Source organism: Bos grunniens, chromosome 9 (assembly GCF_055505025.1).
Source record: "Bos grunniens cultivar Pamir isolate PY7600 chromosome 9, Bosgru_T2T1.0, whole genome shotgun sequence".
Classification (NCBI taxonomy): Eukaryota; Metazoa; Chordata; class Mammalia; order Artiodactyla; family Bovidae; genus Bos; species Bos grunniens.
In genome coordinates, this window is record NC_141173.1 from 40,892,759 (window position 1) to 40,904,793 (window position 12,035).

At 41.0% G+C, this 12,035-nt stretch overlaps 1 protein-coding gene across 3 annotated transcripts in view; it reads left to right on the forward strand.

Moving 5' to 3' along the window:
• Positions 1 to 12,035, forward strand: part of METTL24 (methyltransferase like 24) — a 130,811-nt gene that overhangs the window by 116,198 nt on the left and 2,578 nt on the right. For 2 of the 3 annotated variants that reach the window (XM_086317366.1, XM_086317364.1), the window contains one exon: positions 9,043 to 11,033. In XM_086317366.1, coding sequence (XP_086173492.1) covers positions 9,043 to 9,357 — 315 coding nt within the window. In that variant the 3' untranslated portion in view covers positions 9,358 to 11,033. Of the gene's footprint in view, positions 1 to 9,042; positions 11,034 to 12,035 lie in introns of those variants that run through there. The other variant, XM_086317365.1, reaches the window with a different exon arrangement.

Here is a 12,035-nt window from a genome sequence, read left to right on the forward strand (position 1 = left end):
GAGTATCATGTGGCTTTAGGGTAATATAAACAAGCCAGTGATGGCCTAACTAATAACAGTGGAGGGGATTTTTGTGGTGTGTCTGTCTGCACAGATTCCCAGTCTTAGCACAATCTGGTTTGTCCTCAGTTTCTCGAGAGCAGTGACAGGAAGGGGCTACTGGTTAGTAAAATTATTAAGAGTGTAAACTGTGTCTATGTTTTGAACCTGCCAGTTCTCTTCTGGAAGTATTCATATTCTAGGGAAAGAATTGAACAGGCTTAAATATTTAGCTGCAAGTTTATTGAACACCTCAGTTGACAACATCATCCAATTGGAAAGAACCTAAATGACCATTAGAAGGGGGATTTGATTAAGTAAATTAAACCAATATCAGATCAGATCAGATCAGTTGCTCGGTCGTGTCCGACTCTTTGCGACCCCATGAATCGCAGCACGCCAGGCCTCCCTGTCCATCACCAACTCCCGGAGTTCACTGAGACTCACGTCCATCGAGTCAGTGATGCCATCCAGCCATCTCATCCTCTGTCATCCCCTTCTCCTCCTGCCGCCAATCCCTCCCAGCATCAGAGTCTTTTCCAATGAGTCAACTCTTTGCATGAGGTGGCCAAAGTACTGGAGTTTCAGCTTTAGCATCATTCCTTCCAAAGAAATCCCAGGGCTGATCTCCTTCAGAATGGACTGGCTGGATCTCCTTGCAGTCCAAGGGACTCTCAAGAGTCTTCTCCAACACCACAGTTCAAAAGCATCAATTCTTTGGCCCTCAGCCTTCTTCACAGTCCAACTCTCACATCCATACATGACCACAGGAAAAAGTTGTTAAAAACACAAGTTATAGACGGAGGCTTCCAAAAAAATTTTTTTTCTTAGCAGGAAATCTCTTTATCAAGCACAAATTTGCAAAGGATTCTAAGCATATAAAAGAGAGAAAAGGGGAGCTGCTCCTGTTGAACCAAGGTGGAGGGTCTGTTCCTCCCCCGCATCTGCCTCAGTACTGCAGGGGCCTCACTCACCTGCATCACATTCTTATGAAAGCTCCCAGGGACACTGTTTGAGAGAACGTTTTAGTTGAAAATGTGTTGGCCTGAAAAAATATTCATGGTCTGTTACATTAAAAAGCAAATTTAAAACAGTATAATTCTAATTTTATAAACAGCATGTGTATCTGAATTATTCCCATGTAGGCTGTAAACTGTGTGTTTTGTGCGTGTGTGTGTGTGTGTGTGCGTGTGTGTTGAAGGCAAAGAAAAATGTCTTGCAAGAAATATACCAGGTGTTTTTAAACTCTAGATCACAGGTATTTTAATTCCTTTTCTTTTTGCTTATCTTTAGCTTTAATTTTTATATAATGACTTTGTACCTTTTTTAAGGTTTATTTAGTTTTGGTTGTGCTGGTCTTCACTAATGTGCTCAGGCTTTCTCCAGTTGCACTGAGTGGGGGCTACTCTTCCTTGTGGTGCACTGGCTTCTCACTGCAGTGGCTTCTCTTGTGGAGCACAGGCTCCAGGCGCACGGGCTTCAGGAGATGCAGCTTGAGGGCTCTAGAGTGCAGGTTCAGTAGTTGTGCTGCATGGGCTTTAGTTGCTCCAGGGCATGTGGCATCTTCTGGTGAAAACGTGAAAGTCTTAGTTGCTCAGTAGTGTCCAACTGTTTGCAACCCCATGGACTGTATCTCGCTCACCAGGCTCCTCTGTCCATGAAGTTCTCCAGGCAAGAATACTGGAGTGGATGGCCATTCCCTTCTCCAAGGGATCTTCCCAGACCAGGGATCAAACCTGTGTCCCCTGCATTGGCAAGTGGATTCCTATCCACTGTACCACTAGGGAAGTCCCGTACTGTTGTAGTTGTTGTTGTTTTATAAGAAAATATTTTTGGTTAAATATACATTAAAATCTAGAAGTCACAGCTTTGGAATATATAGTATTTGACACTATGCAATTAACTTTTAACATTTCAAAAGAAGGTTTGCATAAATGGCACTTGGTCTCTGTTCTAGTTATCTCCTGCTACATTATGAGTCACCCGCAAAACTTAAGTTTTTTAAAACAACAGTAATTGATCATTGATCTCTCCCAGTTTCTGGGGGTCAGTGTTTGGGGAGGGCTTTTTTGGGTGGTTCTGGCTCAGGGTCTCTTGTCAGGTTGCAGTTGGATGGTGGTTGGAGCAACTGGGGTCGGTCAGGCATCACTCTCTGCAAATTGATTCAGAGTCTCTTTTGTGTGGTCTCTCTGCAAGGGCTAGTTTGGGCTAGTTTGGACTCATAGCATGATGGCCTCAGGGCACTTGGACACTGCCTTGTGGCTGAAGTTTTTAAGACAGAGAGTATCAGTGAACAAAGCCTGTGCTTGGGTATCATCACCTAGAGTCACTTCTACCATACTTTAGTAGTCACTGGTCACGAGTCCATCAATATTCAAGGGCAGGATCACAGAACAGGATGCATAATTGTGGAGCTGAGTACAAAGTGAAAGTGTAGGGTCACTTGTTCAAAACATATTAAGAAATTCAAGTCAGCAAGAGTAGAGCATGAAACCAAATGTTGAGCCCTTCTAAGTGTGGGGCCTGGTGTGACTATGCAGGTTGCCCACCCCAAGAAGCCATCCTTGGGGAGGGAACATCAACTTCATCTGTTGGTGGGAGGAAGGTCAAGGCCATATTGTAGAAAAGCATGTGAGATGGGATTTAATGGTGAGACCATCTTTGCAAAATAAAATCTGCCACAGATTTTAATCGCCTTCAATTAATGTGAGGTGGCTCACATTTTTACCACCCAGCACTGGAGTTAGCAGTTAGTTATGGAGGAAGACAAACCTAGACAGTGTATTAAAAAGCAGAGACATCACTTTGCCAACAAAGGTCCATATAGTCAAAGCTATGGTTTTTCCAGTAGTCATGTATGGATGTGAGAGTTGGACCATAAAGGAGGCTGAACACTGAAGAACGGATACTTTCGAACTCTGGTGCTGAAGAAGACTCTTGACAGTCCCTTGGACTGTAAGGAGAATGAACCAGTCCATCCTAAAGGAAATCAGTCCTGAATATTCATTGGAAGGACTGATGCTGAAGCTGAAGCTCCAATACTTTGGCCACCTGATGTGAAGAACTGATTCATTGGGAAAGACCCTGATGCTGGGAAAGATTGAGGGCAGGAGGAGAAGGGGATGACAGAGAATGAAATGGTTGAATGGCATCACCGACTCAATAGACAAGTCTGAGCAAGCTCTGGGAGATGGTGAAGGTCAGGGAAGCCTCGCATGCTGTAGTCCATGGGGTCACAAAGGGTCAGACACGACTGAGTGATTGAACAACAACAGTGGAGGAGGAGGAACTGCTGGTCTTCTCCAGCAGCTGGCCTGCATCAGCAATAACAGGGATGGATTTTAAAACTCTTTCTGAAGAGATACTGGTTGCTTCTAGATAGTGTACAGCAAAAGTACCTGTTTTATATCTGTTATGGACTGAATTGTTTCCCCACCAAAATTCACCCTCAATATGACTGTGTTTGGTGACAGAGCCTTTAAGGAGGTAATTAAGGTTAGTTGAAGTTGTTAGAGTGGGCTGCTGTTCTTGTAAGAAGAGGAAGAGATAGCAGGAGTGCTCCTGATACAGAGGAGAGGACAATGCCCTCATTGTCCATGTGAGGACAGTGAGGAAGCAGCCATCAGCAAGCCACGGGGAGAGGCTTCCGGAGAAATCAAATCTGTTTACACTTTGATGCTGGACTTTCAGCCTTCAGAACTGTGAGAAGACAAATTTTTGATGTTAAGCCACTCAGTTCGTGGTATTTTGTTATAGTAGCCCTAGTAGACTGACATAATATCTAGGACTTATACATATACTTGTTCTTTTCAGAATTTTCTTTATTAGTCATCCTTAATTCATTGGATATCCCAGATTCTCTGTCAGCTTCCAAAGAAAGCCAGATCTAATAGAAAATGCCATGTTTTAATTAACCTGCCTTTTTTGGGGGGAGGAGGGGCCACACTGAGTGGCTTGGAGGATCCTAATTCCTGAATCAGGGATTGAACTCAGCCTTTGGCAGTGAAAGCATGGAGTCCTAACCATTGGATTGCCAGGGAATTCCCTAATGTCCTTTCCTTAATAATATTCTGATGACTAAATGCTTTATTATTCAGTTTTCCTGGAGTATTGCTTGTGTCCAGTTAAGGCTCATGTCTATGGTAATACTGTAGTTCACTCATGGATTTGTATATAAAATAATATTTTTTTCAAAGATTGAAGTCAAGTATATGCAGACATGGCCATGAACAACGACCATCTCACTCTTTCTATGTATGCCACTCCTCCTCTCAAAAGGGGCATCTGTTTCATCTCCCCTTGAATCTGAGCTAGCCTTGTGGTTTGCTTTGGCCAATAGAATGCAGCAGAAATGACGCTGGTGATTTCCAAACCCAGGCCTTTAAAGATGTTGCAGCTTCCACTTTTGCCCTCTCGCTAGTCTGCAGGCGTGTAACAAAATCCGCCTACCCTGCTGGAGGGCCCTCTTGAAGGGGAAAAGACTCAGGTGGGGAGTGTAGGCATGAGGAAGCTGACTACTTGAAGGAGTTCTAGAGGAGGGAAAGGAATGAGTTAGGGAACAGGAAGGCATCAAAGACAAGCTGCACCTGCTAGGCCTCATTGTGTGGCTGAGAAAGACCCGGGGATTGAAGCATAGGGGTTTTATGATGGTGGTTTTAATTGGCTTTGGAGGCTTACTGATCTGCTTTAGGTTTGACACTTAGCAAGACTGGAACTTTCAGTGTTGGCTGGGGTAGGGACGGACAGGATAACACCCACAGTTCCCTCAGATAGCTGCTGGCGCTTAGATCTGTGGTACAAGACACTTTCCCTAGGCACTGGCCCCGGGAAATGGGCTCCTGAACACATACTACCTTGCCAAAGCTCTATAGCAGTAGCAATCCCCCCCACTCACCCCCGCACAGCCACATGCATATGCTGAGGTCGAAACTCCTAGCTCCTCAGAATGGGATCTTAACTGGAAATAGGGTCAGGGTCAAGACAGACGATAATTAGTTTAAGTGAAGTCATAATGGTGTAGGATGGGTCCCTAATCCAGTATGACTGGTGTCCTTATAAAGGGGAAATTTGGACTATAGAAACAGGAATAACATTGTGTAAGATGAAGACAGATCAGAGCCATGCAGAGGCCAAGGAATGCCAAAGATTTCCAGCAAACCACCAGAAGCTATGAGAGGGACATGAAACAAAGCATCCTCTATAGCTCTCAGAGGAACCAACACTGTTGGCCACTTTGATTTTGGATGTCTAGTCTACAGAACTCTGAGACAGTAAATTTCTGTTGTTGAAGTCACACAATCTGTGGCACTTTGTTATAGCAGATCTAGCAAGCTAATAGTTGTGCCAATAAACTTTACCACCAACCCCCCTTTCCTCTCATCTTTGCAGTTCTGGGTGGATGAACACAGGATAAACTTGTACCCATGAAGTGGGAGCTGTCAGATAGCCTCACATCTTAATCCAGTTAAAATTAAAATTCTCATTTCCTCAAGAAATTCTATTAAAGGTGATTTATTATATATTTCAGGCACAAAGGAAAGGAGGTAACTTTGATGGGACCTCTGAAGTTATGCTAAGTAGGCTGCTTCATCTACTTTCTTTGAGAATATGTCTGGTTATTCCAGAGTTTACAGAGAGCTAACATTTAGTTGTTTTTTTCAAGAAACCTGATTTAACCTAACTGTATTAGGATTGGCACTTGATTATTCTGATATAATAATTTGCATGATTTTTAGTGCCATAATTGTTGAAAGCTGATATTAAAATGTTAAAAGTGGCATATCTTATTCAGAGATGTTTAGCACCTTATAATAACAATAATATTGGGTGCATTATGCAGTAATAATGGAAATTACACTTGCAAAATTGTTGTGGTAATAGAACATTCTAAAAGGCAAGAAATAGAAAAAGCACCCTGGAAGAGAAGACCATGTTTTATTCATGGCTTTTTGGCTATCTGCGCTCCGAGGCTGGAAGATAGGAAAGAGCTGTGGCCTCCTCAGTACTGTGTTCTCCCTGGGCTGCATGGTCGAGATCAACTTATATCATTCTGATGCTGCTGCTAAGTCACTTCAGTCATGTCCGACTCTGTGTGACCCCATAGACAGCAGCTCACCAGGCTCCCCTGTCCCTGGGATTCTCCAGGCAAGAATACTGGAGTGGGTTGCCATTTCCTTCTCCAATGCATGAAAAGTGAAAAGTGAAAGTGAAGTCGCTCAGTCGTGTCTGACTCTTAGCGACCCCATGGACTACAGCCTACCAGGCTCCTCCATCCATGGGATTTTCCAGGAGAGTACTGGAGTGGGGTGCCATTGCCTTCTCCAATCATTCTGATAGAAATGGAGAATTCTATCACTGGATTAAGAAGCGGGTGGGGAGTGTGGTCACATTTGAAATACTTTTTGTAAATGAAAATTGAATTTCTAAAGAAAGCATGCATTTACTATGACTTAACCTAATTATTTTTTCCCAGTTGCTTATAACTTTTGATTAATAGCTTATTTTAAAAATATGTTTGGAAAGAATATGTTAGGTATGTTGGTGGCTTATTTAAAAAATATGTTTGGAAAGAATATGTTAGGCATATTCCCCTATAATTCATCAGTATAGTTTTTAGGTCAATTTTAGGCTGATTAACTTTATCCTGCCCCTTTAATACTTTAATTTTTATAGATCACATTCAATATATTCAAACTCAGAGAAAGTCATGGTGAGAAATGAATCTATAAAGAAACCTAAGAAATTCTTCACTGTGTGAATTGACACAACAAATATTGGCTTTGAGTTTTGGATATTTTCTGTATAAATTAGAAAATTTTGTGAAGTTTTGATTTAATGTTTCTTTCAGCAGCTTACTTATCCTAATTCAGGAATATTCTGCTTAAAACTTCAAAGATTAAACAAAGCCAAGGGATGCACCAGGGCAGCAGAAATGACAAAAGAATGAATTAGCTCTGTTGTATCCAAGTCATGAGAATTATTCCAGCCTTGTGTATGTTCACATGGAACCTTTTCTAAAAGGTCAGTTCCTTTTAGAAAAGAAGATTGTTTTTGTCTTTTTTTAAACTTTTTCTCTTTGATTTTAGAACCATTGAATTTAAGAAAAAAAGCTGGTTTATGGATATCTAGGCAACCCACTCCAGTGTTCTTGCCTGGAGAATCCCAGGGACAGGGGAGCCTGGCGGGCTGCTGTCTATGGGGTCACACAGAGTCGGACACGACTGAAGCGACTTAGCAGCAGCAGCAGCAGCAGCCTTTTCCAAGGCCTCTTGATAGTCTTGGGGTTGTTACCGTCACTGTTTCCCTGGTGGACCAGGAGGTACTGTTCAAGGCAAGAGAGTGAAAGCCTTTCCTGACGGGTCTCAGGATGCAGGGCAAAGATCATTTTCTTAGAGCAATTGTATCTAAACTCCATGTTAACTTCTCCAGTCAACTCTGAAATCACATAAGGAATTTTACCACTGGCAGCCTCATGTCTCAGCTGCAAATGAGAAACTTGTTAAATAGACATGCCCTGAGAGAAAGGAGAGGCTGGGGCAGGATTGGTCTTGGTTCTTGTCTATTCTTCTGAAAAGTCACTTTCAAGGCAGGACTTTGGTAACTTCAGTTGGCAGCTTCCTGAAGAGCTGTTTGGGGTTTTGTTGTCACCTCTTGGAACTATAGGCTTTGTTCTATTGCAGTGATTCCCTCCATCTTAATTATTCCAGTTTGTGTCTGAATGTGCCAGCCTTCTTCTGTGTGATCAAATTATCCCCTTTACTCCCCCTTCCCCCATTTCTTGGCAGCAGGAAAGTCCTTTTTACCAAATCCTTGCCTACCTAGAGGGCTGTTTTGCTGAGATAATGTATTTGGGAAAGTGATTCTTTAAGCTAGAAAATGCTCTGCTTTCCAATGTAAAACGGTGATGCTGGTAACAATACTTGGACTCAGTGACCCTTACTCCCTCTCCAATAGCACCTTATTTTCCAAACCAAAAGCCTTTTAGGAACTCTGATTTACCATTTTTCCTTTTGTGGTTTATGGGAATTCAATATCATGTCATGATTAAGAACATGGGCCATGTAAACAGACTTAATTCATGTTTCACCACTGTCTCTTCAACTGTGTGACCAAGGATGGGTTACTCTCTGAGCCTGATTTCCTCAGCTTTAAATAGGGATACACCCTTGCAGAATTGTTGAGAGGAGTAAATGAATATCACAAGGTGAAGCACTTAACATAGTGCCAGGATATAGAAGCATTTGGTAAGTAATTAGCTTTCATTGCTTTCTGGAGGTGTCTGGTATTCTGTTATTCTAATGGATTTTGTGCAAAGCCAGCAGAAAGGAGATCCTTCTCATAACTTAATGGCAAACTCTCTCCCATTTTACTTTTCATCCTGTATTCCATCTCACCTGGAATGTGAACTTGTGTTCATTAAATGAACAGGGAATGGTTTTATTAATTTTTTCTTAGAATGCTATACTGACATATACTTTTTTAAAAAGTCACGGAATACTGTTAATACTTTTTTTTTTTCCAAGTCGAGTATTCAGAGAGCTGAGAACTCTTCCCCTAGCTTTCAATCCTGATGAAATTGGTGGGGGAAAAGGGGTTGTCAAGGTTTTTGAGGTGGTTTCTATAGGCAGTGGCCCTCTGCCAGTCCTTCTCTACAGGCCACCATTCTGCCAGGACTGAGTTCCCCTAAGCAGCATATTGGTTGCTGGGGAGAAACTGTGGACATGGAGATATACATGCGCCAGCATTTCCTTCTTGGACATCCATGCCCACTGGGCAGAGAGTAAAAGGGTCCATCATGATTTCTGGCTGCTATTTCATTATTTGTGTGTGGAGTGAGGTTAGAGAATCATGTCATAAGTGGCCATTTGAAAAAGACTTCTAACTCTAAAATTTGAAAATTTCTGCTCTTTTGGGAAGCAGCTATATAGTGATGCTCCTGATAGCAATGGTATTTTTAACAATGTTTACTGACTCTGCTAATCTCATTTCATCATTTTGTTACAGATTGATGTTCTCAAAGCAGATCTGGAAAGCGCAGAATGGAAAGTTTTGGAAAATCTTATTCTGGAAGATGTCCTCGAGCAAATTGGACAGCTCATCTTTGAGATCCATCTCCACTGGCCCGGGTTTGAGGTCAGTGGCAGTGACAGCAGTGTTGTGCGGTTCTGGTACAGCCTCCTCAAAGAGTTAGAACTACAGGATTTCAGGCTTTTTCACAGCTACAAAGATTTATCTAAACCTCAGCTTTTCCTGAAAAAAGATATTTTCAATGCGAGTAGCTGTTATACTCTGGGTTGGGTGAATACAAGATGGAAATAGGACACAGGATCTCATCAAGAACTCAAGGAAATATTTGCAGCAGGGAACATGTCCATGATTCTAGTTATTGGTTTACTTGTCTAGTCTCCCACTAGCCTGTGACTTGCTTGAGGCAGAGGTTGTGTTATTACCTTTGTAGTACATGTAGCTTAGCACATGGTAGGGAAACAGTTAATACATGTTGAGGGGACAGACATAGGCGTCAATCTCCATCTGCCCAAACCTAGGCTCTTTGCCTATTTGCCTCCAACAGAGTGGAAATGCTTGTCTTTCCTCACCTCAACTTGGAAGATAATCCCCCATTTATCTCAGTTTTCCCTAAAATTAATTATGTATCTATAAACCATGAGTTCACCACCATGAAAAAGAAATTATATAACATTTCTATTTTTACTGGGTTGATGAGATCCTTAAATATGTAGCCTGCTGTTTAAAATAAGGCCTTCCATTTGGTATTCACTCACCTCTTTCAAGGATTTTCTTGTTCACTGTGTCAATAACATTCTTTACAGCCTTGTAGATTTCCGTCATTCCTCCTCAACCTTTGCTGAGGCCATGCTGTGACTTTATAAGAACCACTGATTCTGGTTTCTATGAATGCAGACACACCAAATTCTGTGACTGAGTAAGAAAGACTAAACTATCATGTTCTTCAACTCAGGATTCTTTTTATGTTCAGCCTAAATCCCCTCTGTTCCCATGAAACTAAATACAAAACAGATTTGAGTGTCTTCAAACCTGATTTCTCAACTACAGACTTGCCTATGGTGTTATTTTTTTATTTAATACATTATCTCCAAAGTCAAATGAGATTTTCCTTTCTGCCAATTGACATTCATTGTAAGCCTGTGGCCTGAGGGTCAGATTCTCTCTTTTTCCTGGGACAGATACAGTGTGGTAATACCAAACACACTGTATATATTTTATATTTTTTAAAAAATTAAGCAGAGAATTCATATTCTCAATAGTTTGAATGATCTCCAACTTTTCCGTCTACAGGAATTAGACATTTACTTCTATAAATGATTTTCAAAAATCCTATTTCAAATAAATTAATTAAATAGTATAAAAATAAATTATTACCTTTGATATATTAAATACATCTTCTGGCATTTTCTATATCCCAAGAGAACAGTAATACATACACTGTTTAAGAAATTTGGGGAGAGCATAGAGTACTGATTACTGCTAGACCTTAATTCCTTATCCCCATTGTTTTACCTCCTTCTACTCTAAACATTCCCTGGATTGGCTTTTTTGCTTTTTGCAGTGGTTTGAAAATATCATTCCTCAGGTGAGAAGCCAAATATAATAGAGTTATATCATCTGACTAACTTGACTTCAAAAGAGAATAAGACTTTCTGAATTAGTAGTGAAGATTTTTTAAAAATATAAATGAGGTTTTTTACATTAAAACTTACAGGACACTAACAAAAGTCATTGATGTGAGAGGGCCAGCTTGAATAAGTTAGCAGTTTAGTTGCTTTCAATGTCCCTAGTTGCTTTCAATGTTTTGTACTATTTCAAAAGTACAAAAAGTCCATAAAACTCTAAAGTGGTTTATCTTGTTAGTTTGCATGGTATAGCCTCCAAAACAAAGTTAACTTTAGTCCTAATCCTGTTTGGATTATATCATAAATTGCCTTTCATTTTTAATAAAAATTTTATATATTAAACACAGTAGATCTTTTTAATTTAAACCTTTTAACCCTTCTTGTACACCAAGGTATGAGGTATACTGCTTCCCTGGTGGCTCAGCTGGTAAAGAAATCTGCCTGCAATGCAGGAGATCCAAGTTTGATCCCTGGCTTGGGAAGATTCCCTGGAGAAGGGAATGGCTACCCACTCCAGTATTCCTGCCTGGAGAATTCTATGGACAGAGGAGCCTGGCAGGCTACCATCCATGGGGTCATGAAGAGTCAGGCCTGACTGAAGCAACTAAGCACATGAAGTATACTAAGTGTCTAGTATGATTAGGTTTTAGATGTATTCATACTCATACCAAGGTTCCTAATTCATGGTCTTGAAGAGTAAGAACATTACTGAAAGCTCCCTTTGTACAGCTTAAGTTACCACTTATTCCAGATTGGTGGTACAGAACATCGACTTCATCACACTATATCTATCTATATATGTATCTGAAGCAAGAATGGGTGTACTGTTGAGAAAAAAATAAAGACAAACTCAAAATAAATCACAAACACACCCACCCACACCTACCTACTTAGGCAGCCTGTTCAATAGTTATTTGTACTTATTTTATGCTTTTTTCTACGACTGTCCTTCATTCCCTTCATAGATAGTTTGAAATTTGTGATGAATATTCTGACTGTTGCTATGGTTTCCCTGCCTCTAGAATTATTATGATTATTGTGTGGGCCAGGGTTTTTTAACCTGAGTGTTATTTCCATTTGGGTTGGATCATTCTTTGTTGGGGGAGGGAAGGAGGGCTATTCTGTGCATTGTAGGATGTTGGGCAGCATCCCTGGCCCTCACCCTGGAGGCCAGGGCCACCACAAAAACGAGACAAACAAAATGCAAAAAACAAACAAGCAGAATCAAGAGCTGCTATTTTCTTAGAGCTTACTATGTGCCTAATACTGTGCATAGATTATTCCTAATCCTCCAAACAACAGTATAAGAAAGTGCAGTTTTTCCAATTACACAGGTAAGGAAAC